The 26,661-nt window shown below is 44.1% G+C and overlaps 1 protein-coding gene across 2 annotated transcripts in view; it reads right to left on the reverse strand.

The window, feature by feature from the left end:
* The window catches only part of GALNT16 (polypeptide N-acetylgalactosaminyltransferase 16), a 71,052-nt gene that overhangs the window by 15,381 nt on the left and 29,010 nt on the right, over positions 1-26,661 (reverse strand). For both annotated transcript variants that reach the window (XM_079309680.1, XM_079309681.1), the window contains 9 exons: positions 20,206-20,381; positions 17,357-17,455; positions 11,357-11,424; positions 8,905-8,970; positions 7,835-7,956; positions 5,795-5,882; positions 4,767-4,851; positions 3,827-3,930; positions 207-333 (listed from right to left, as the gene is read on the reverse strand). In XM_079309680.1, coding sequence (XP_079165806.1) covers positions 207-333; positions 3,827-3,930; positions 4,767-4,851; positions 5,795-5,882; positions 7,835-7,956; positions 8,905-8,970; positions 11,357-11,424; positions 17,357-17,455; positions 20,206-20,381 — 935 coding nt within the window. The remainder of the gene's footprint in view (positions 1-206; positions 334-3,826; positions 3,931-4,766; positions 4,852-5,794; positions 5,883-7,834; positions 7,957-8,904; positions 8,971-11,356; positions 11,425-17,356; positions 17,456-20,205; positions 20,382-26,661) is intronic.

Here is a 26,661-nt window from a genome sequence, read left to right on the forward strand (position 1 = left end):
GAGAAGGGATAACAGACACTAATACAAACAGAGAAGGAAACAGGTTTTGTTCACAGAAAACAGCAACTCATCCTTCCCTTGGGAACAGATGCTCAGCCACAAGCTGTTCTCTGTTCCCAAGCAAAAGCACAACAAAGAATTCAGACTTATTTAGAGATGCCCAACATGAAGGAGCCAGGCTGCTGCCAGGAGCTACCAACACCTACTTGATGTAGGTCAGTGCATTGCCCTCAGGAAAGTCGTAGGGATGGCGCTTCCTGAACACGTGTCCCACCCGACTGCAGGGGACAATCTCCAAGCTGCCTCCGCACATCCACACTCGGAACGAGAGCTCTGGAAGAGACCCCAAGAGTCACACAGCTGCAACAGTCCCAAGAAGGGCAATTTCCTTGCCCCTCTGCTCTAGGTGTATTGCCTGCAACAGCAACATCAGGGGAAGCAATGCCATGGGGAGAGTGGAGAAACTCCTCCCTGTGTTAAAATAAATGGGGGCAACCATTGCAGCTCAGGGACCTCCAAGCCTTCTCCAGTCCTGCTCCTCTTTGGTCTCATTTCAGTGAGACACCTTTGCATTTGACCAGGTCTTTAAGGTTGCTCAGGATGTCAGGCCCTCAGGACAGCATTTGGCAACAGACAGACCACTCCCAGACACATACCCTGTTTTGGACTTCTGATGCTCTCATCACTGTACATAGATGGAATTTAAAAGGAAGAATTTACCATGTAAAGCAAATCATTTGAGGAAGAAAGGGAGTTTAGAAGACAAAGGGAAAGAACAGAATAAAATGAGGGTGTAGGGAGTCAATATCTAGAGCTAAATCCTCTACTCTCTCCTCTCTAACAGTCCCCTGTTATCCACCCTACAATAGTTCCTTCTCATTTTGGTTGGCGCTATTACTAATGAAACAAAGCAACTGACTCTGTTGCACTTGTCTCTTCTGGGAGAACTGCTCAGAGCAGATACTAGTCTCATACTATATCACTATGAAAATATAGAGAGAATCCTGCTACTTGAAGAAATCCACCCTATCCTGAAGCTAGATTCAATATTTTAAAGGATTAGAAGAGCATGGAGCTTTGATGTGCAGGCACTTATTTGCATCACAGAAGGTATGTGACCTTGCTCAAGCTTATGGGTCTGTCCTCACAAGTTTAATCACTGCCACACCAGAGAGGTTTTCCACCTTCAATTCATGTGGTGATGAAAATGGAAGGAAGAAGGAAAATGAAAATTAGCTGGGTGGTTTGGTAGTCTTTACCAAAAGGGCTTCAGATTGTATAGACTGAATACTTCAAAAACTTTACTCAGTTGGGATCTCCCTCCAGTAATGCCTGATTTATGCAGCTCTAATGCTTAAAAATTAAAAAGAAATTATGAATCTAGATCTAATGGATGTTTGAAATCATGTGCACACACTAACATCTTCCCAACCTTCATCTTTCTCCATGGCTTTCCTCTCTGCATACTGAGAGGTAGTTCAAACAGTGAGTTGCAGGGTGGGGGTAGAGGGTGTATTTAATGTAGCTTCTCAGTAAAAAAACCCATTTGATTCCACTGTATTTTGTAGTATTTCTTATTAGCTCTCTTTTCACCTGACTCTTACCCAGAGCTAATTATTTTCAGATTCTTTTTAACAGGGAGTTCCAGATTTGAAGAGAGGGAGGGTTTTAGAAACAAACATATTTTAAAAAAACCCAAGACATAAGTTTCTGCCTGATGATGTGTCCAGCTAACATTTGCTCTCCTGGAATGAGCTTCTGACTCACTTTGGCCTACAACAAAAACTAAACTCTCAGTCTGGTGTGTGTAACCTGAGAGTGATGTCCATTTCCAAAGGGAGGATTTCTCACATCATCTTAGAACCACTCATCTCATCTACAAAGGAGGATTTAATTCAAACAGTCCTTTCCCACTCAAAATTGTAATATTTAGTAAAAATAACATTTCAGAACATAATAAATATTTTTTTCCTGATTGGAAAACCCAGTTTTCAATTAAGTATGGTAAACTGTTTTTTTAAGAGTTAAATTAACCATTCTGAATTCCTCAAGGAAAATTAATACCTTTTGTTGTCAAATCTAGATTGGTTTTTATTCTTTTGCTTTCAGCAGCAACATCCTTGATGGAGGATGAGGGGCAAGTGACAGGAGACACTGAATTCACAGAAAAACTTCCTAACCAGACAAAACTGGAAAGCCCTGTACATGTGGCTGAGTTGCACACAGCTTGGCCCAGCCACTGCCAGGCTTTACAAGAGCTAATTCAAGGAGAATGGAACAAGTCTATGGTTTTGATCAGCTCTATATGGAAGAATGGCTGTGAACATGCAAACAATTTACTGCTGCTTATGGCAGAGAGCTCTTCCCAGCATTATGGTACTGACATATGGACCAAACTACAGCACTGGACTCCCAGATGGGCAGAAGCAGACAGAGAAAAGCCTAAAGAAATATTCCTTCTCCATCTTTGGGGTTTACAGCTTTTACACAGCCACAGCTCAGAGGCTGGCAGAATGGCCATGGGCTGGCTTTGCAGATGGAGCAGGGCTAGTGAGGCAAGGAGCTGAATTTGGCTCTGCTCCTGTGGGATCTTCGTGCCTGGGCAAAGGCTTCCTGTTAATTCTGCCACATCCCATTCTTAGCTGATGCTACTAGGACTGCTGAGATTCCAATGCCAGCACCATTTAACATCTCTTTTTAATATAATGAATACCATAAAACTGAATCAAGATCTGGGAAAACAGAGAACACTCATTATTAGATATTTTGTTTTTAAAATGTAGTACCTTGAGAGTCTATTATCAGTCCAAAATGTTATTTAATGATTTTAGAAAGCATTTCAGAAAGAGGCAGCTCTCCCAGCCGTGTTCACAAAAACAAGTTTCCTCTTCCTGACTATTTCATTCTTTCTAATTGAGTCTCCAGATGCTAGGAAACACCATACAAATTTTTCTTTAAAGGGTTTTATTTACAAATCTGTGACATTTATGGAACCTGCAGAAACAGATTTATTTTTTTGCAATGCTAGCTACAGAGAAATCTACTTAAGTTGACTACAAAAAGTAAGTCTTTTATCTCCTGAGGTCCATCTGCACCATTTGAAAAATGAATGCCTCAGATACTTAAGGTCTCCATGAACCTCTCTTTAACACTCATCTTGCTTTTGTCATTAACACCTGGTGACATTGCAGCATCCCTTCACACAGGACAAAGACAGATGCCTGGAATATTTGTGCCACTATTAAGTGCAAGGAGATGGCTTTAAGCACCATGCCCTAAAACAGCATGAGTGGACAGACTACACTGGGCCTCTGAATTCCTCAGATGTTTGAGATGCTCTAGCCTGTTTCTAAATGTCTGCCTTCTGAGTCTATTTGTAACCAAATTCCATTTACAAAGAGGCTTGTTTTATTAGGAAAAATATCTGTCTGATATGTCAAACTCAGAGCAATTCAGACTTTTCTGCAAGAGAGAAACAGGTATAAGAAGAGGCTGCAGGAGTGGCTGCCCACTTCAAAGCTGGGGCAAGACAGACTGTCATGTGAAGAACTAGAGGAATAATCTCCAAAAAACAAGCAACAATTTAAATATCAGGAGGTTCCTCTTTCTTATAATATGGAAGCCCCTGTGTAATAGTACATCTGCCTGTAGGAGAGTGTAGCCCTATGTACTTTATGCTGACAGCAATACAGCTCTGACCACATCCCTAGCCTTATACTGACATGGTGGTTAGATCTCTCACAAAAAAAAAAGCTCTGGTAAGCAGTGAAGGCTGGGGAGCAATTCTGCATAAGTGTGTCATTCCCTTGAAACATCCCAAACTTACCAAAATTTTCTCCTCCCCAGATGTCCATTTGAGTGTCATATTTTCCCAGGTGGTTAAACCAGGACTTGTCAATCACAAAGATGCCTCCTGCTATGACAGGGGTTCTGGAAGAGAAAACAGAAATCCAGAAAAAATAATCACACATATATGTAGCACCACAAACCTTATTTTAAAGGACAGGCAATTTGTCCAGGTGTCACAAATCATACCCCATTTAAAAGAGAAAAATAGTAGAGCTGGAATGTGAGCCTGCAGCAGGTTTCTGAGATGCTCCCTCACCACATCACCCTCATGCCTTTGTTAGATGGTCTTGCAAGCACTGCAAGAGTAATGCTATGTCTTTTGCATTTATACAAATATGCACAGTGTGAAGGGATGATGGGCACTGTTTGATGACTGTGTTCACCAATTAGACATGGTGTGACAGGCTGCTGCCTGTACTGCTCTGCTGTTAGCAAGCTGGTTGCTTCTGGAGTGCAAAACAGAGGCTCACCAATTACACAGAGGAATTAAATTATAATTTTATATTACAAATAGGGAGCTGTCTGCCTAAACAGACAAGCACCATAACTCTTCACATCAGCATTTGTTACATTTTACATATCTCAGAGGCATGTACCTTGCAGTGAGGCTGGCAACAACTGTTCCAGCCAACAGAATCTCTTTTGTCCATGGACATGCAGAGTCAGTAGGTGGGAGTAATTTTATGTCCAAATTAATAGATAAGATTTAATTTTCTGAACTGCTTTACACACACAGGATGACTGTTTATCTGCTTCATTCTTTAAGTTTTCATCTGAAAATGGAGGTAATTAAAAAACCCCAAAGCAATTTCTGAGGCATTCAGAATGTTGAGTTAGGTCCCTGCACCCTCCTTGCCACACTGGTGAAGGCTCAGTAAAGGTGTTTGGAGAATTGTACCCTGCCCATCAGAGTGTACCTTATAGACTGAGTTGGGTCTGTTCTGGACATCTTCTGCTCTATAGGAATCTGTTCCCACTTAAAGTGAAGGCTCCAGTCAAACCCTGAAAATGAAGACATGCCAAATTTGTTTTCATATTGTAAACACAGTACTACTAGCTTCAGTGACAGTCTGCACCTTTGTATCACAGGTTACCCCTATGTTCCTTCCCTGACCTCCTTCACAGTCTTCCCAAAATGGCAATAGCCCATCCTAATGTAGAGCTCACCAGCCTGTCTTGGCACCATCATTCCTCAGCATTACAGACCTCTCCTCAATTTCACTCCACACCTTCAGGAGAGTGTTGTCAGGCTGAGATGTAATTGTACTCTGGCCAGTTTGTTTTACCAAAGGCAAACCCTGTCTGCCAGTTATGAGGACATTGTTGGATGTGATATAATCTGGGAACAAAGACCTGCACATCACTGAAACCACCACATCTTTTAAGATTACCAAGTATTTATAGATGGCCTATGGTGGATAGTAGAGCACAGCACAGTCATTGACTTTATACCATCATTAAGAGCACCCAAAGAACAGGTAGCCTTTGGCTGGCAAGCAGTGCAGAAGTGAGCCCCAGCCATAAAAGATGTAGAAGGGCACCAGGAAGTGGGGTGAACACAGGAACAGCTGCAGAGAGTTCAGTTGTGAGAGATGTAAATGCTTCTCAGAGATAGCCTGGCAGATCAAAACAGCAGCTGGGAGGGCCTGCCAGACTCCAGTGTACATGTAGCATAGTGAGGACATAATGAGATATTTAATCAATTAACTAAGTCCTGAAACTGCTAAATGTTATGACAGTGATTCCAGATCAAGATGCAAATACTAGTTGAGTTTTGTTCTAACTCCTCAAAAGATGTGACTTTCCGAGTTGCAGAGAAAAAGGGGCAGATAACCCATCAGGAAAGATCATCACTCTGTTTTCCTGGAAAGCTGAAGAGAACACAACTTATTTATCATGCACCATCCCTCAGGTCTAACTTACATAAGCCATTCATTATACCCACCTCCCCTCAAATCTGCTGATGCTGCCAGGTAGGCAAAATTATCCAGGCTGATAACATCAATGATTGGACTCACCACTCGGGTATAATCCTGGGGGAGGAAGGGAAAAGAAAGAGGTCAGGCTTTCTTGAATGTGCAGCAAAGCTGGCAGAGATCAGGAAACACAAAGCTGCACATGTAAATCTTTGTGTGGTTTCTCCACTATGGTTCTGGCAGCTGTGCAAGGGATCTGTGGGCACTAAATCCAAACATGGAGGTGGTGGACACTAACCAGCTGCACTCCATGGATGTGGAGAATGGAGGTGGACTCCAACACCTAGGAATGCTGCTAAGAAACAGATCTTTATTTCCTGCCCAAGTCCCAGGGCTTTAATCACTGTTCCAAGGGTTTTGTGTTTGCTTTGGATATCTATTGACAGCACACTTCTGCTCAGACATCCTTGAATTAACTCATCATCAGCCTGGAAATTATCAAACCACTAATAAAGCATTTTCATACGAAGTACTATGAATCAAGACCCCACATTTAAGATTCACAGTGCAAATTTTATAATACATACAACACCTTGTAATACCATGATTATTGTGAGTACTTTATTGCCATTAAGGCATATAGACATTTACAGTTTTCATTTGAAATCCTTTTAGTAAGTAAAAGTTGAACAATTTTTCAACATCATGAAACAGGGCATTAAAGACAGTGTTGTGACAGCTGACATGTAAGATGAAACTGAGCTGGCAGTGCCAGAAACAGCACCTTGTTATTGGACAGCTGCCAGCATCCTTTACTATCAACTTTGTGCATTGCAATGGTTCCTTGTGATGTACCACTCTTGGCCAGGATGGGACATTCTTGGTGAGAGGATTCATGGTTTTTTTCCCCTCTGAGCTGTGATAGTTGCCCAGCCAGAGAGTGTCTGCCCAGCTTCAGACTCCAGCACCCACCTGGCAGCCTGGTGTGCCAGCCACTACTCCAACCAATGAGGGCCAGGACTGGCTAGGGCAAGACTGAAATCTGAAATAGGATGCACATCAGAAATGTAGGAAGTAGGTCAGAAATAGGTTGACTTGAAATTTGCTCCCTAAAAAAAATTTGTATACTAGAGTTAGCACAGAGGCTTTTGCAATTTAAATCCTTTTCTAAAGAAATGAGTGAGCTTCTTTCTGCTTAGGAGCCCCTATGCTGGTGCTGCAGCTTGACTTAAAGATCAATAAGTAAAGTAAACATTTATGGGTTTATTGAACAAGAATAAAAAGCAGAAGCTTTTAATTCATCAATTCTGAAGTTTCACTTTCTTCTGCTTCTTCATATTAAGCTAATCAGTCATGCTTACAAAGCATCACTAAAGCTTCCACCCCTTCTCCTGAGGCCCATTACTTCACAGGATCCTCCTTTCAGAGAGGAGCATCACAGCCACTTGCAAGCTTCTCCCACCACCTGTCCCCTGCCTTTTCTTACAGCAGAGCTGTAGGATCTCTCTCTCCAGCTATTTCCACCTTATATTCATTCTTCCAGTCTTACATCAATCCTTTGCCAAAGTGAACCATCTAAAGAGACATCCCTGCACTCACAGGCAGCTTCTCTGTGATAGGAGGCTGCCTGCATACAGGTGACAAATGATGGCAGCCCAGTGGGAGGGAAAATTAATGGAAGGAAAATGTTGGCAGTGACAAGGCAGAGGGGAGGGTTGAGCAGTAAGGGAGATGGAAATCATGGAAAAGGTGAACAAGCCCCAAGGGGCTGTCCTACACACAGGTGAACAGCACCAGGAAGCACAGCCTGCAGGAGACTAGAGGTACAAGCTGGTGGTTCCAGTACCCAGCATTGCATCCCATCACTCTGCACCTCTGCCTTGTCACACTGCCAGAACAGAATCCCACCAGGGATCTCTTGCCCATCTAGGCTGTACCTTCCTCTGTGACAGAGGAGTTCCTTGGCAGGCCTTGCTCTCACCAGCTCTGCTGGCACATGTGAGGGCAGAGGATCCCACAGCACAGGCCAGGCCAGCTCCATCCACCCCAGAGTGGGACACAGGGCTCACCTCTTTCACCCTCTGAAGCATGGGCTGCAGCCACTCGCTGTTGACCTCGCAGTGACTGTCCAGGAAGGTGAGGATGTCAGCAGCTGCCACCTCAGCTCCTCGCACCCGGGAGCGGATCAGCCCTGAGCAACAGGACAGAGAAGGACCAGGAACGTCAGGAGAGGAAACATCTGAGCCTCCTTCAGGAAAAATACTTTGTGTGGCCACCACAGGGGAAGAGAAGGGGATGCTCCTCTATCACATCTGCATCAGGAGCAGAGATCAGCTTCAGAGCAGGGGACAGTCAGATGAGCCCTCCCAGCACACAATGCAGGACCTCTCCTGTTGCTTCTGTCCATCACACAACTTCCACCTGGCTCCTTGCTCGTCCCTTCCAGCCCTCCCTGCTTTTTGCCTTCCTTACTGCTTATCTGCTTTATTCCCATTTGTCCTTTATTCTGCCCTGCAGAGATATCAGTCTGGCTCTCAGATGACTCCTTACTTTCTTACAGAACCTCCCACTATGTGGGATACTCTCTGTGAACTCAAGAGTGATTTTTGTCTCTCCTAGATCCTCATTCCAAACCTGCTGTGCACTGACAGCTTTAGAAATAAGCCAGCACATGTGAGTCAAACTAAAGAGCAGCTGGGAAAGTCAGAGTAATTTATGCAAGTAGCAGATATGAGAATAAACTTTCCTTAATTGTATCTCTTTATGATAGATACATGATTGTTTTTCCTTCTCCCGTGACTCCTACACAGCTTGTTATCTTGTGCTTGAAGAAAGCACCAGAGTTAGCTTGTGTTTAAAAGGATAAGATTAATATCTGGATCTTTATTCATAAAGATCTTAAAAATGTGGTCTTTGTTCCAGCCAAGGCCTCTGGACAGCACTTCTCATTATTTAGATATTACATGAGACTCCTGAAGCCTGAGAGTTGATAAGCTATGTTCTCCCTCCAGAGAGCTTCCAAACGCTTATACTGAAAAATACAAACTCTAAGGAACAACACATAAGCAGCTGGGAGGTGACCAGGGTCATGTGGAAAAATAAGCAAAATCTTTGTATGTAGAAAGCTTTCCCCACTCACCTTCCCGATGGGTGTTTCGTAGACACTTGACCTTTGGAATCTTGGTAAGGAGCTGGCAGTCCTCAGCTTGGGAAGGCAAAAAAAGACATTTGGCACACATGCATGAATAATTTGGCTTCAAAAGAGAGCCCCAATTAACTGTCCTCCTGCTTCTCCATGGGAGGGGAAATTCTACTTTCACTTAACATGACATTGATCAGCCTGATGGCCTCAGTGTGCTGCCTGTAGAGTACACAGAAGAGCACTGCCTGCTTGCTGTCCTGCTCAGGCAGCTGAGCCTGGTTTCCAATCCTCTGAGCAGCCAGGCCTCCATCTCCCCTGCTCAGCATTTCAGAAGAACAATGGGACACGTGCTGGCAGCGTGGCCCTGGCACTGATGAAATGGAGGGAACACAGGGAAGCAGGAGTGCCAATCACCAAAGTGCCAAGGAAAAGAGAGTTCTGTAGCAAAGTGATCTTATCCACTCTCTTTGGCTTATCTGGGCATTTCCTGCCATTTGTTCTCAGGGCAGTCTCCACTTGATTTTATTTAATAAGGGCACAGGGGTGCAACCTGCTTCCTTGGAGACACCATCACATTGACACACAGATGCCTGACCAAGGGCTTTGCTGGCAGCTTGCCACAAACTCGTGGCATCCCTTACCTACACTGCCTAGGGAAGATGAGGGAGAGGAATAGTTACCTACTCCAGCCAGATACTGAGCACTGAGTCTTTAATTCTGTCATCCTCTCTATTCCTGCCCTACCAGATGTCATAGGAACAGCAATTTCTAACTTGCTCTTTGTTCTTGCTCCATGAAATTCATCCAATTTCCATGTTTATTCCGTATTCTTTTTCATGTCTCATGCCCCCTCTTTCCTGCTGTCATTCCCACAGACTGACACTCTGGGGAGAATGTAGAGGCCCTTAGCCAAAGTGCACCTCTTAGCATGTTCCTGTGCAAGCTTTTCCATTCTCAAGGACACATACAATCTGAAATGCTGCTCTTACATCAGCACTTTGGTAGATGCTGCATCATCCAAGGGAATTACAGAGCATCAAGATTTTGCTGGAACTCTGCTACAAGGGAAGGCAATGCTCTTATCATGGCCAAATCACACCCTCAAGTAGAATCCCTATTCAATCATTCACTCTGCAGGAGTGGAGCACATCACTCTGCCTGTAGCTACTTACTAGAGATGACAGACTCTCAATATATTTGGAGAAACTGAGGCAGGTATTACAGCAAAGTGTAAGGCCTCAAACATGTGCTGAAGTGCCTCCATGAAGGTGTCTCAGGAAAAGTGGCTATATCCACAAATATCTAGCTGCCAGTGAAAAAATAAGAGTTGTGACAGGATGGAGCCTTCTAAAAATCTTTCTGTTTACTAAGAAGGTTAAATGGGAGTTTCTGGTTGAACCCTGTGCAGAACAGGTACCAGAAATCCATCACTGTTGATCTGGAACACTTTGTCCATTAAGAACTGAATTTTTAGGTGTAGAATGTGGAACATTTAAGATTATTTGTTGGAAGTGCTCAGAAACACTGTAATTAAACTGCTGAGCACAGCTCAGTACTTATTCAAAACACACTGTAAGGTCCTCAGAAACTCAAATCCCTCATCTCAACATCCACCTTTAGAAATGGTTTTTTGTGGCCAAAGCTACATAACCATTTAGCTGCAAAACCAAAACAGCATTGCTTCCTTACCTCAGCAGGCCAAGGTGGGCATTTGCAGCTATCTGTAAAGTGTTCTGAAGGATTAATTATTGATTATTATAAATTATACACAACTAGGTTGTCCTCAAATCTAGAACACATCATGGGAGAAGCAAGAAATCTTCTATCCCCACCACCTCACAACTACTCCACAAGAGCCAAGAGCAAGAGCAAGTGTGAAGATGGAAAGACACCAAAGCCTCCACTCTGCAGGTCTGGATGCATCCTCCACCCCTGTGCCAAGCTGCAGAAGAAAGTATGGTGCTGTCCAAAGCAGTAACTCTTCCACAGCTTCCCACAGGGACACCTGGGATCCCAGGCACATGGAGGCAGCCAGTCCCACCTCAGCCTGCCTGCAGGACACCAGGCAGCAATGTTCTCTATGCTCCAATGCATCCTCTTCTTGCCCCTTGGCAGGTAGGTACCTGCTCTGCTCAGGTACATCATTGCTCCATATATATCTGTGCTAAACAGCTCACCAAGTGTTGCATAATGAAACTTGACAGAGATCTCTGGCAACCTAGCAAAAACTGCCACGATGACAGAAAGGGAAGACCCAATGGAAAGAAAAAGAGAGGAGGAAGCTCTGGCCTCTGCCATGCAGGGACATTAAACACAGACTTACTTTCTTTACTTTCTCTCATGAATACAGACAAGAGGGAATCTATGAGGGAGGGGGACTCAGAGCAAACAAAAAAATGGGAAAACAGAAGGCAAGAAATAAGTGTAAAGGAAATAGGTCCAAACTTACGATCTGAGCTGAAGTCATCTACCAAAATGATCTCCTGGATGAGACTGGGAGGGGTGCGGTTCAGAACACTGCAGGGACCCAGGAAAGAAAAAGCCACTTTGTGAGCTGCCATAATAATGACAATGTTAGGACTGACAGAAATCTGCTGTGCTATGCATTACAGCAGGAACAGCAAACTCCAGTAAAGGGGAAGCAGTGACCTTTCCCTTGTAACAGTGTTCATTGGCAGGACCAAATTACAAGTGAGAACATCCCAGAGGGCTATGTCATCTCAGCCAGACCTTACAAAAACCCATAGCCAGGAACTGAATGTGGGACTTGCCTGGGGCAGTCAGCAGCATACTCTGCCCCTAAACAGAGGTGAAATGGAGAAAAGGACCTGCCCTGAGGCAGCCTGATGGCCATTCTCATCTGCCAGCCTCTAGATAAAAGTCATCACTGCTGGAGAGCATAAAGAGCATAATTTTCCCCAGCAAGGAGTTCTGTCTCAATGCAACAGTTGTGACCTGCTCAGGCTTTCTCACCAGTTCCCAGTACTGCCAATATTCTAGACTTGGATTTTTCCCCCCTCTTTTGCTTGTTACCCAGCACCACACTTGCTGAAAGCACCCCCCTTCCTCAGGTTGGTTGCACCATACCATGTAATACCCTCGGGTCTGCAATGAGTTTGCATCTGCAGGACACACACGAGGAAAGCAGAGAAAAGCTTCTGCCCTCCTCAAACATCAAAGCATTCTGGTACTCTGGAGTCTGAGCAGTTCAGTTCTGACTTCTTTATCAGTCTCATTCATTAAAAATGCTTGAACTCTTTTTCCATGAACTTCTTCAAATCTTTCTCTTGGCTTTACTATGATCACACAGCATATTCCCCCTTCAAGCCTCCTCCAATGCCTCTGTGCACAGGCAGGTCCTCATTAACTTCAACAAGGTTGCTCAGTGATCTGCTTAGGCAGATCAATGAAGAGGGCAGTTATGCAAATTTTAATACAAACAGAGGCAAACACTGTCCTCCTGGTTCTAGCTACCTGTCTCATTTCAGTGGCACCTGCTCTTTTGAGCAGTACTGGAGAAAAATTTCTGGCTTTTTTTCTCTTTTGGATTTTGTTGTTGTGCTTGTTTTATATAGGCAATAGACAACAAGAATGGTCCCATGCTTCCAGGAATGAAGGTGTAGAGAAATAAACTGCCATCTTGTTAAGTAACACCACTGATGGCTCTGCACACAGAGCCAAAGTTCCCTCAGTTTGGAAGAGTTTTGTGCTTTCTTACACAGCAAAGTTCTGACTGTTCTGTTGCTCAGTATCACATCCCACTCTGTTTCAGATTCACATTGCTTTATACGCCTCTGATAGTATTTGTATTTTGAGCTTACATGTCCCTAGATGACTGAGCTTGCATTTTCCAGAGCTGAATCTCATTTGCTTCTCTTGGCTCATGTCTCTCTGGATACTCTAGTATGGGAGGGTGGGAGGTGGGGGGATGCTCCTGAGCCATTCTAAGTGCAGCTTCTCCCAGCACAACCACCATCAGTGCATTTTACAATCTTACAAGGTTGCCCTGCACTGAAATTCTTGTCTGTACAAACACAATGCAAAATAACCCAGACAGACTGCTGTATATTGGCTGCAATATGACCTTCTTCCACTAGCTTGACTATTAGCAATGCTCATATTTTCTCCACAAGTTCCAGGTCTTTCAAGTCAATGTAACCAGGTAAAAAGCCCCATTTTGTTCTCTGTTCTTTACCCATCCACTAATTCCCCAGTAGAGAGAACACAGTCCTTGAGGAGTTCACAGCTCATTGTACAGTGCCCTGATCTTCTCTCAGCTTTGCAATAACTTGCTGTTGATCCTTGGAAAAGGTACTTAATCTTCTTTGCACTTTGTCATCCCTGCCTTTTTAACAATCCTAGTATTAGTAATCCTAATATTTTCCCTCACTGAGGTGCAGAGACTGCCATGACAAACACTTTTAGGCAAAAAAATATATTATTAGAATTCCAAAATCCAAATGACAATTGTCTTTTACAGCAGAAACATGGACTGTTTCCTCCTCACCTCATGGATTCTCTTATCTCCTTTACCATTTCTCACAGCTTCCTTCTTCTTTCAGTACCAGAGTCCTTACTCTCTTGCATGAATGTGACATCAGCACTGCCAATGAGTTTCTCTCCTATGTCCATCCCCCACTTCAGTTCACAGATAATATTGTTTATTCTGGATGTTAGCAGAAAAGAATCTTTCCCTTTGCTCTAAAGTAATATCATTTTTGGCCATTATTTAAATTGTCATTGAGACTGTAATGAGATGATACACCAAATGGTCTAGCATTACAACAGCATCCCTTTAATCAGTATTTTTTCAGGCCCTCTGCATAAGCACTCAACCACTGACAGCTGTTCAAATCCATTAACTTAGAGCCTGACAATTCACCCTTACATTTGCACCAAAACCAAAAGGTCCCTGCAACAATGACTTCCTGAAATCAGAAAGAGAGGGACCAAACAACAAAGCACTTGACTTTTTCTTCTGCAGGAATGGTCATGGCAGCAGGTGATGGTATGACTTAATGATTAATCATGCATAGAGATCAATCACATAAAATGCCTTTTGAGTGACAATTGATTCTGAAGGAGAGCAGGATGCCAAGCAATTGAGTGATTTGAGAGTGACAGCAAGAAAAGAGATCAAAGCACCAAGCAGCTCTTGACTGACACACATCTCCTGCAGGACTGAGGATGCCAGCAACAAGCCATTTGAGCTGGCATGTTGACAGGTTTTGTCTGATAGCCCATTTTCCCATTGTTTCCACCTATTCCCCTTCTTTAGATTCTTGCTGGATGTTTTTAACCAGTTGTCTCCCTCTGCACTGAAAACACAGCTGGAGCTCACACTAGAAGGCAGGTATGGAGCTCATGCTGCCTCTGAAGACCAGGAGGGACAAGCAAAAGAGTGCTTGAGGGAATATGTTATTCCTCCTCACAGACACTCATCTATTTTCCCCTCTCTCCCCTACACAAACATTTCTCCCATCCTCAAGGAGCAACAACAGCACATCATTCATGTTGTTTCCACCCAGAGATCCCAGAGACCGGAGGGAGAAGTAGGCAATCACTGAGCTGCAGTTTCCATGTGTTCCACATGTGCATGTGAGGTTAGCAAGAAGGGTATGCAGAGCAGGATCTGCCCCTAGAGCTGCCAGGTTTAGATCACCCTGAAATAAGCCTGTGATGCAGGAGAATCATCCCTGGGTCACTTCCCAAGACCTCTTGGAACCACCATTGCCACTCTGTTGAGTTACCTTGCAGTAAGCCAGTATCTGGTTCAGGGGAGCACATTTGGGCTCCCTCTGGGTTTAAGATCAATCTCAGTACCCTTTGTAATGTATTTCATTCTAGAATTTCCCAAAGTCTTATGGCTATTTTTTGAGTACCCAAACTCAGACACTCAAAACTCACACTTGCAAAGACCTGACATATGAAAATTTCAACTGGTAACACATTTTCTACTGACCTCAAAAGATTAGGCCTCTAAAAATGCTTTCAGACATAGAAAATTTTGCTTTTAGTGCTGCTCATTTTCATCATTTTTCCTCCTTCACACCAATTTCTCTTACAGCATCTCCACAGTGTAATCATGATACCTGAACTTGGGAAAAGGCCCATAATAACAGTGGAATAATATTTAACTTTCACCAGATGTATCTCAAATGATTCATTCTAATACCCAAATAATCATGCTCTATCTGGTTTAAGAAAGCTCTTGCAGATATAGAAATAATGACAAGCTGCAAGCTTGACTAGTCAGCAGGTAAGCAGACAGTGCAATTTTACACTTCCTGTTGCTTAATATCACTGTGGTCCTCAGCAGACTCACAGCCAGGTCATAAACTCAACAGAACAGAACAGTTCTGTCCCTTTGATACTTGACTTATCCTGAAGTGCCAGGGATGAAAAGTAATTACACAGTACTGGTGCACTGACTGTGTATGTGACTTGAGCAACAATTACACTCACAGCAGTAATTCAGCCTGGCACATTCAGATGAGTTTTGCTGGAAGATGGGACTCTCAGGTTACAGAAAAGGCCCTCAAGAGCTCTGTCAAATCCCTGTATAACATCACTGTCAACCTGTAAGTCAGACTTATGCCTTTGCCTCTTCTGCCTTCTATGCATGGCAATGCAGCCATGACATGAACCTTTACCTCTCTTTATGGTTATCAAACCTCAAAGACAAGGCTATTAGCCAATGCTTGGTTGTGTGGCACTGCAAATACTGCAGAGCCCAAGAACTCAGCCTTCAGGATGTCTCATGAGACAGGGATAAATTATTGACACTTCTGATGTGATTTAAGGAGGGAGTAAAATCCACCACATACACTGGCTGAAAACTGTCTAGCAATGAAGACTCCAGCTGTAGCCAGAGGTCTGGGAGGAAATTCCACCCACTACAACATTCACAGCATAGTGCAGCCAGCTCCTCACAACAGCACTCCTCCAATGGCAGCAGCATTGCAGGGACCAATGTGAATAGATGAGTCACCCATTTTTCAAGGTGTCTGTTGGAGGCTTTGGTTGCAGGAGACCACATCTGAGAGACTGGTAATATCACATCTTAAGTGCTATGTCCAGTTCTGCGCTTTCCCAGACAAGAAAAAGGAGGATACACTACCATGGTTTCTCAGCATCTATTTACTGTCTGACCTATGACTGAAAAGCCAGAAATCTCCTCCAGCTACCCTAGCAGCACCAGAATTCCAAACAACTCTGCTCATTTTGTTGACAGTGACTCTGTAGAACTCATTGTATTGTTGAAATGAAAAGAAAATGATAGAAATAAAAAGACAAAGTATGTAAATGCAATATAAACAGGTCTCTGGAAACACAATAGCACCAAACTTTGGTGGCAGAAACCCAGCCTTCTAGACATGAGGCCAACTTGAAAAAGCCTGTTCTTTATTCACACAGCACATTTCTTTGAGTCCACAGAGCCTGTCAAGGGAAGAAGTGGCAATGATGAATAATGCATTCCTGTTAGTGATACCATCAGCTCCAACTGCTACACAGACAATCCACTCTCCCTTCAGCCTCAACAGGCTGCTCCTGGGCCTGCCTGCAGGCTTCAGAGACTCTGTGAGAAATTACTCAGTAGTCAGAGAAGTCAGAGGGCATTTTTTTCTGTGGGAACTAAAAGCAAAAGAGCCTCCCTGGGTTCTGTAGGGGTGATGGAAGAGGGCAGTGCATGAGCAGCTGGAACATCGCTTTGTGGTACACATGACTACCAGCCTCCATCTCTTTGGGGTTGCTGACAGCCCCATGCCACCTATTTACTCAGTTAGATTTGGCCAATGCTGATACTCAGATATGAGGAGACACTGGTACAAGACAGCAAGTGTCCTGCAGGCTCAACAGGAGCTGTGTGCAGAGACCCAGGGGGCACCTGGTGGCCCATCAGGTTCAGCAGCTGTTACCAGCAAGATCCTGAGCAAGGGCTCATTATTCGTGGGACTTGTCCACCAGTTTGTGCTTGAGAGGCTTGCAGGCTCTGCTCCTGCCTGCACTGAGCCAGCCTCAGCTCCTGTAACATGTCCTAGCAGGGAGCTGGCTGCTTATTTCTGTTTATAGAACAGAAAATGTATATAGGCTCCTGAACCTCCATCCCTTTACTGCACCTAGCAACACACAGTGTTCTCTTTGGTCCCCCCTCACTCTTCCAAAGCAAGTTCACACCAACTGTTCTCACCTGTGGGTGCAGGCCCAGCTACCCTTTCTTGCTGCTCATGATTTCTGATTGGAGCCATACAGTGGCTAACTGTAGATACGCTCTGCATTTGAAGATATGCCCCCAGTCCCAATCCAATCCTTCTGGCTTGTCCTAGCGGGCCAGCCTGAGAGCAGAACGTTATCACCTGGGGAACTGCAGGCACCCTGCTTGTCTAGCTGCTGCACAATGCCTGATTTCCCAGCAGAGCATGGCAGAGTGCAGCCCAGCTGAGCTCACCTCTTCACCGTGCGGAGCAGGGTGGATCGCGCCTCGTTGTGGAAGGTGATGATGACACTGGTGGCAGGCAGGTCGGGGTCATAGCGTACAGAGGTGCACCTGCAGCACAGGAGAGCACAAGGGTAAGCCAAACATTGCCCAGCAGTAGCCACTGCAGCAGTGTACATGGAATGTATAAAAAGAGAGTAACATGCTAGAATCAGAATCGGCACGGTTGGGCTGCAGCAAGGGAGGCCTCAGCCATACCAAGGCTGGCAGAGCTTAGAAAGGACTGTGTCTATTGAAAAGCAATGTTTGGAGGCTGTGACACCTAAACTCACAAAGCTGCATGCTAAGGAGGCCATATGGATTTTATAGTGAGCCAAGTTTCAGCTGTGGATTCTAATCCCTGAATTTACCTGTGATTCACATGAAATCTTGTTTAATCATGCACAGGACATGGACATGCTAAGGATGTGTGGAGCTGGTACACCCAGGCATTGCTGTATGAAACACTTCAAATCATTTGGACACAAACTTCACAGAAGGGAAAACAGTATCTATTTATGTGATCTGCACTGGGGAGTTGGTGAGGCTGAACACAAATGGACCCGCTGGCAATGAAGAGCAATTCTTTCTATCTTCTCATCTGACTTTGTAATGTTAGGTAACATACATTCTCACACTCAGAACCAAGGATTAACTTGCACCAGGCTGATTCTCCCTGTCGAGAACTAAGTTTCTGTGAGGGGCACAACTCACAGATGTGAATCCTGAATCCAATTCTGGCAGATGCTAAGCATGGCTGATCTGGACTGACCTGCTCCTCTTTGTCTGCCTTCTTGAATTCCAGAGAGTGTCAAACTGCAGTCACTCTAAGTTTCTGTCTGATGAAGAAACCACACCTACTTTTAACAACTCAAGGCTTTGCATAGACTGAATCTCCATCCTGAGAGGGAATACAACCTGCTTCTTAGACCCACTTCTTGTACTTGTACATTTATTTACTATTCTTTTGTGACTATTGCTAAACTGTTACTGGTTTTACCATCACTTTCAATCCTACTGGTTTATGACTTTTTCATTGCAGTGTTTTATTAGTGGGACAGCAACTTCATACAGCAATTTTCAAACATATAAAGAAACCTGATAAAGGCTAAAGTGGACAACATGAGAACAGACCTGAGACAGACCATATTTATTATTGTTTCAAAATAACTTCATGATGTAATGCACACAAAATGTATTAAGGAGTCAGGAAGTGGAAAAGCAGAAAAGGCTGATGTATGTGTTATTTGGAGAAGTTTTCCCAATATTTCAGCATTACAGAGAGCAAGGACAAGGTTTGTGCTTGAAAGTTAACTCTTTGCTTTGGATCAAAGAAACATGCTAAGTCAGAAGGTCCATGCTCTGGCTTGGGTGCCTAAAGAAAAATTGCTAAGTTAGGGACCTACAGACTCTCCCCATTCCTTAAACAAAGATCCAGGCCCACAATCTAACTTATATCAGCTGAAATAAGTCCTCATCTTCAGCTGCCATCCCAGTATTGCTATAACATAAGATAATCAAACACAGATTGCTCATTCCCAAATTCTCCACATAAAGGGAAGAAACAGGGAAATAGGTTTATTTGTTCTCATTATACACTACTTTGGACTCACCATTACTCAACAGAATCCTTGAAAAGCTGGGTCTGAAATGGCTACACATTTGGAGGGTGTCATATATATTATGTTCTTCTGACTGAAGTGCAGAGATGAGGCTCTTCACAAAAAGCATGCTCTGCATGCTGTTACAGATCAAAATAAACAATAATTCACCTTTGAAATGAGCTGGTTTTAGGCCAGAACATGACAGCAGATTAACAGAAAACAGCAATTCTGCATGGCAGGGAGACTTGTCAGCAGCACAGAACATGGCACCATTGCCTCTGGGTCACTAGGAAGTCAGTCCCAAATACTGTGCTGGAGAGGAGCAGCACAAGACTTGGATCCCACAACCATGGTCCTGACTGCTTGCCTTCAAAAAGCACTCTGAGGGCTGTCAGTGCTGGCAGGCTCACAAAGCTCTAAGTCTCCTGGCATCCCTTTCACAATTTCAATCAAGTTAGATGTCTGGTTTCCTGCTCCCAGCAGCTGTGAAATGTTGCTTTGCAACCATATCTAGAACGATACACAGCTCTAGGTAGAGTCTAGGACTGAAGGAGACTATTGTACACTACCCTATTACTATTAAACCTACAGTTTGCAAGAACCTTTTTGTACTAAGCATTACCTTTTTGTACTCCAGAAACTACAAAATAGTTACCCAAGCACTATTATCAATTTAAGGACATTTTTTTTCCAGCAGAATAAGTGCACCCTCAGTGAGACAAGGACAGAAAAACAAGCACTTTACAAACCATGAAACACCATGTTTGCATGTTAGTTTCATGCCTACCCCAGCAGCCCTCATCCAGTGATGCTGGAAAGAAGCACCAAACCAGCTTCAGACAGCCAGGGCACAGCAGGTGAGGAACACCACAGTAAACCAAGGATGCAACAAAGGTGTACTTTGCAGCCAGGACAGAAGGATGCTGAAGGAAGTTGTGAGTGTGGGAGCAGCTGGGCAAAAAACAACTGCCCAATGAGCAATTCAAGCTGCAGTGGAGGAGCTGTGCTAAAACAAGATGATGCTTGGACCTGAAAAAAGAGATGCTTGAAAAGTCTCAAGCTGGGACTGAATTAGCCAAGGCTCTCCAAGCATTTGACACCTTCCCAGATGAACCATGAAATTCAGTGTAGCTGGCAAAGAAAAGCCCCAAATACCCTTTGTCCACGTTGCAGAGGGGAGCCCCTGCAGCAGGCAGGGCTGGGGCAGGGGCAGGGTACCTGTAGTGCCTGGTGTCCCGGATGGGGCGGTCACTGCCGAGTTTGTCACTCTCCAGCTGGTTGAAAGCGTGCTGGCGGTAGGGGTCTTCTCCAGCCTTCAGCACCTTGGAGGACAAGTACGCCTTCTCATCAAAACCCCGCCGGCTGCTCCTCTCTCCCTGGGGAGCCCTCGTCATCTGGAGCACAGACAAGCACCAGAGCATCAGGGAGAGCAGCTGGCCCATGTTAGAGCAATACATTCAGACACTGCCACACATCCAGAAACCACTCAGGTATGGGAAAGGCAGGATAGGCAACAGCTTGGAAAGGAAAGCAGGAGTCCTCATAGACTGAGTGTTAAAATTGCCATCTCTGAGGAAAATTGCAGGCTTCCCTATCCTTACTGACTGAGCTTGGGATGAAAGCTGCTGTTCCTGATAGCACAAGCAGAGCCAAATTCCCTTTAGCACCTGTTACACAGAATGTGTGAGACTGCAGGCATTTGGAAATCCTTCTAGGCAATGAATGTCTGAGAACAGTCCCCAGCCAAGGTGGCTAAGACACTGTATTTTGAGGAAAAGCATTTTCAGCCTTTCAACAATCACTGTCACATACAAACACAGAGCACAGAGGCAGTTGATTCAATAGGTTCCCTGCCATGCCTTGCACAGGCTTGCCCTGTCTCACAGATGTCCCTGATACAGTTCAAAGCTGCACGTGATGTCCTCAGTACCCCACAAGAGTTAAAAGACCAGGGCCATCACTCTCCCCTCCTAGTTTTCCTCTAACTTTCCTAGCCACAGAGTCAGTACAATACCAGCACCTGAAAACCATTCACTAGAGTCATCAGGAGGGAGGACAGGCACAGCTCTGGTCCTCTTAGGTAACATGATTCTGTTTGGAAACAGCCTACAAACTCTGAAATATTTGCTTGTAAAGCAATCAAGACTGTTTACACAATGAAAGTAGTTTCACAAATTGTAGTAGCTGTTTGATAGACCAAAACATGAAAAAGACAAAACACTCCTAGACTTGCAAGGGAGTGCTAGAGCTCCCTAAAACTGCTGCAAGAGGCAGATACCAGCACCTACCCATCTCATTCCAAGTCCTAGACAATCCCCAGATCTCAATATCCTTTTATGTAAAATAGATTGGATACTCTCTAAAACTAGGCTCAATCATGTTTCTCCCTCAGCTAAAGGTCTCCTAAAAGGAGTTACAGAGGGCAAGACACCAGAGAATGGACCCCAGTATCACACAGCCTGTTGGTTGAGCCATCCTAGTAGGCTGGAAAAGAATTCAAGAGACCAAACACCACAGCAAATTCCTTAAGCAGGAGAGTGCTTAGAAGAACATGCATCTCTGCAACTTTCTCTGGAAAGGGCTACCCTTCAGTGCAGAGAGCTCTAGGAGAATCAGACAGCCACATAAGATGATGGTAAATGAAATTCAGCATAGAGAAGTTCAAGACAATGAACACTAGAAAAAATAAATTTAAATACTCATGTACTTTGATGGATTTCAAGTGAACTGTGACCACTGAGGATGCAGCTCTGAGCATTCCCATGGACAGCTCAAATGGAACCCTACACTCGGTCTGCCAGGATGAGAAATGCAGCAAATTGAGTGCACTGCAAATGGGACAGGGAAAACTGAAACCATCATGAGCAGATATATGAAATCAGTGGCAGCTCAGCAGCCAGGGCCAGAGCACAAGCTTTGTTAAACCTGTATCTGAAGGAAGCTACTGGAGGATGAAGATAAATTAGAGGTTAGAACTATTCCATTTGGAGAGAAGATTAAATCAGGAAAAAAAAAAAAAAAAGAAATTGGCACATAAAATGATGCCGAATACAGTGAAATCTAGCCTGATGCTCACATTTCCCTTTGTCACCATACAAGAACAAGGCAAACATCTTTTCATGGAGGGGAAGTGCTATTATTTTCAACACTGAGAAATTCCTTCAGCCACTGCACAACCAAGCCAATGTTTATGGACCTGCCCTTGTATAGGACACACACAGGCACACTCCAGGGGGTGAGTGTGCCTCTGCTCCATTCCTCCTGTGCCCTGCTCTGCCACCCCTTCTCCAGGGATGCTGCTGCCATCCCCTCTGCCCCCTGCAGCCACCACATCACCTGGGCACAGTTCTGGTCACAGGAACCTCTTGGCTACTTCTATGGCTGCTGCCCAGAATCTTCCTTGAATTTGCATTTTCAGTATGATGAGAAAATAATTACTTTCATACTCTAAAAACTGAAATGTTTTCTTTCCTTAAATCATACAGGGAGTTTTGTCAAACTCAGCTTCCATTTCTCTTTTTCCTTTTGCCCCAGAAAACAATATTGATTTGAAGCAAAAGCTCAGCTTGTCACACACCTGTAAATATTTTCCAGCCAGTGCTTGCCCTTTGATACTTATCTCTTGCCCCTCCAAGTCCTATAAAAGCAACAGCTGCTTTTGGTTTAGGTTGCCAGGAACATACTAGAAAATGCTGGAAATGACAACATATTTTCAGGAGACATTTTTCCCAGGATAATGCAGGGTCTGGCAGCCAGGGACAATCCTACACCTCAGCCAGAAGTGGGCACCAGGGTATCCCAACCCCTGGGAATTGGGCACCTCTTTGGGGAAGAACAGGATGAGGGCTCACCTGGGCAGGGCAAGGCTTTTGGGAGCTGGGGACCAGCCCTGCTGCAGCATCACTGGGGAAAGGGCTGTGAGACCCTGGGGTCCTGCCATGGGCAGGGGGGAGAGACCTGGGGAGTGGGCAGGGACAGGACATATTTAAACTTGAACTATCAGGGGTAATTATTTTAGATACTATGGTTCTCACATTATTCACACATCAAAAAGTGGTAAAAGAGCACCGGGAAATGATTGTCAGTTAAGAGTTAAGTCCCATTTGCAGCTTCATCTCAGACAGTATCTCCTTGTGCTCACTTCAAATGGGGAAAAAAGAGGATTGAGAGGATGACAGCTAGGGGGGCCTGACTTCAGCTTCCAGAAAGGCAGCTAATCAATAGATAATCAACAAGTAACCAAACATCCATCTATGAGCACCAAGAAGATAACAAGGCAATAAATAGGAACTAACAGAGATTTGTCAAGATGGAATCATGTCAGACCAATCTCATTTTCTTCTGTGATGGAGTAATCAGGCTCAAGGGTATGGAGAAGCAGGAGACAGCTACATCATGACTGATAATGTTTTTGGTAGGGATTGTTAAGATGTCATTAGCAAGCTAGAAAAATAATAGTCTGGGTGAAATTACTGCAGAATGGATGAAACTGGTTGGAAACCTACTGTAGAGCATAATTATTAGCTGTTCACTGTCAGAGCAGAAGGGTAAGAGCAGTCTTAGGGGTTTGTTCTGGATCCAGCACTATCCAGTATTTTCATAAATACCTCAGATATTCAGACACAGCATGTTTGTCAAATTCATAGGAAATCCATGAAAAATTTAAGAGATATTGAGTAACAGGGTTAGAATTCAAAATTATCTCAACATATGGAAAATACATCTGAAAACAGTAAAAGCAATTCAACAGGGTCACTGCAGACCTTTGCAGTTCACCAGGTCTGTGCTGACACAAAACATGGCAGAGATAGCCCAGCAGCAGCTCCTCAGAAAAGCCCTAGACATTACAGCTCATTACAAACCACTGGACAGCAAAGTCAGATTAAAAAAGCAGAGAAAACACAACCCTGAGTGGAGCCTAAGACAGCTATAAACTAGCCTGACAAAGCAAATATAAAGCTTATCTTTAAGGACTGACTTGCTTCATCAGATTATATTCCTAGAACACAGATGTTGCACTACAGGACATTTATTGCTGTGCAGTCAAATGATACTTGACAGGAGCAGTACAGGTTCTCTATGAAACCCTGCCAAGCCCTGTGAGAAGGGCAGACTAATGTCTTCCCCCCTCTTTCCTGTCTCCTCACCTCAACAGCTCTCACTTGGGAAGAAGTCAACATAAGCAGAGGTTAGCTTTACTGTATTAAAAGCACAATGTGTACAGCTGAGTGCAGAGTCAAGATTTTTATCATACCAACAGGACAATTCATACCCCCAGGTCCTTTATGTCGCCACACATCCAGTATCCCCATGCTTGGGGCTGGAACTACAAGTGTGAGTTAGGGGAGCAGAAGAGTCCAGTTCCTTATGACTGATGTGTCCCAGTCTGGGGTTCCTCCTCTGCCCCGAGATCACCCCAGAGGGACACGAAGGTGGTTCAAACCCTGGTTTTCTCTGAAGCAGCCAAAGAGAGATTGCCAGAGATGGTTTTCTCTTGTTCCAGGGATTGTTTATTATTTCTTATCTCCGGGACCTTTTGCCTGGCCAGCAGGGTCTGCTCAGCCTGGCATCCATGGTGGAATCTGCCTGGTCAAGGCAGGGCTTATCTTATATAGTTTGTACTAAGTATTACATATTTACAAAATTTTCCCAATACAATACAATTTTATTAAATGGTCCAGCCCTGACCCCATCCAATCCAAGAATGTCAACGTGTCACCCAACATGGATGACATGGAGAAGAAGGAGGAAAAGGTGTCCACCCCCCAAATTCTCCATCTTGGCCACGTGTCCCTTAACATAAACATTCCCAAAAGTCTATTTATCTACGTTCTAACAATCTAATTTACACTTCACTAATTTTGGCAGCTTGTTTTCATTCTCCTTGTGCTGACAAATTCCCTCAGGGGTTAGAATTCAGCACCTGTGACACCAGGGTCTCACTCAGAGGTCTTTGAGACCCTTGCCAGGAGGGTTTTGAGACCCCCAAGGAGGCCAGGGGTACACCCTGGGCTCCCACACTGATGCTCTCTGATAGATTAAAAAAAAGTTACATGAAAGCAGAAATAAAGATGAATAAGCACTGGAAATGTGAGTGTCTAGACTAGGGATTAGCAAACAGTTTGCACAAACTGAGTTTTATCGCAAACATTGCTGAGATCTCCAAAAAAATTCACATATGAAAATTTCAGGAAATACTGTAAACCTTCTTATTTCATCATTTCTAATTTTCACATACACTTTTCCTTTCAGTGACAGGATGGACTCAGATGCTCTTCTGCTGTTGCAAACATATTCTGATTTTGACATGGTTCAAGAGACCAAAATTAACTTTGTAAGCAAGGGATTAAGGTAAAGGAATTAATTCCATGCACACCTATGAAAACTTGAAAGCCTCATTTCTCAGCTAACACAGGGATATTCCTCTAGGCCTGATTCCTTGTGAAATAGCAAGACTATAATAGAGACAGTGCCATTCATCTCTGTGCATTGTCATAGGCTGCCATCAGACACAGGCACACCAGCTGCCACATCGTGCTAACAGCCACTAAAAACAGAGCTAGGGAATTCAGAGTCCCAAGGTGCATTTTTTTTAACAGCAGGCTTGGCCAAATTCAAAATGAAAAACCATACTCTAAGGGTCATGAGAAATCACTACTTAATTAGAGTAAGGTATGTAAAACTCTCAAAGGTAAGTGCAATTAATCATTTTACAGTCACTCTGAAATTAATCCACCAGCAGTTTTATGTGACAAGACATAACATTGCAGCTCTTGCACTTCTTACAAGTGTTTAGTGCCAGTACAAAAAAATGGAGCAGGGGGTTCCACGCTTCTCCTTTGTTTTAAACTCATTTTCACAATGGCCTCTGTCAAGCCTCAGAAGTGAAAAGCATTAATTCCAAGCCATCCCCACTAAATGTCTTTCCATGGAAGACCTGACTGACCATGAAGCAGGGAGATGCTGGGAAGCAGAGCAGTGCCTGGGGATGCTACAGAGACGGGGGCTGCTCAGCTCTGTGACCTGTACCCTGGCACAGAGCACAGGGCAGGACTGAGAGCTGCAGCAACTCCCAAAAAATTCCAAGGGAGCAAGCTACTCTCCATGGGCTGAACCTGCAAGATCACATGAGCTAAAAGCATTTGCTGTAGAGGGGGTTTTGTATTTCCAGTTTGCACTAGGAATCCCACTGCGCACATGGCTTTTGTTATGCCTCATGAAATAGTCTGTACACTTCTCCAAAAAACTGTTCCTAGCCCTCAGACACAAAAGCCTGTTTTATTCATGCTTTGTTAAACTGTGTAAAGCATTTTAAATGTGGTTTGGGAACCATGCACTTATGGAACTTCTGCTATGAAATTTTAATAAAAATTACCACAGTTAAATAGAACCATCGCTGTTCTTCAAGAAGTGCAAGTGCTGACAGCAGAGCCCAGAGACCAATTTGAAAGTTTCATTTGTAGCTTGCACAAACTGGAGTAATGCAATGGAAAGAGTAAAGCAACGTGATCAGCTCCCATGGCACCTAACTGGTCACAAAAGAATTTCTACTGCCATTAATATTAGTATCTTGAAACCAGCAGCAGACAGCCAGCAGGGGCTATTGCCAATGCTCTTTGAGAAGGGCCCATGGTCACCAGCTCACAGGGCTTTACCAGGCCCTAGGACACAGCT

This window comes from Erithacus rubecula, assembly GCF_903797595.1.
Source record: "Erithacus rubecula genome assembly, chromosome: 6".
NCBI classification, from domain to species: domain Eukaryota; kingdom Metazoa; phylum Chordata; class Aves; order Passeriformes; family Muscicapidae; genus Erithacus; species Erithacus rubecula.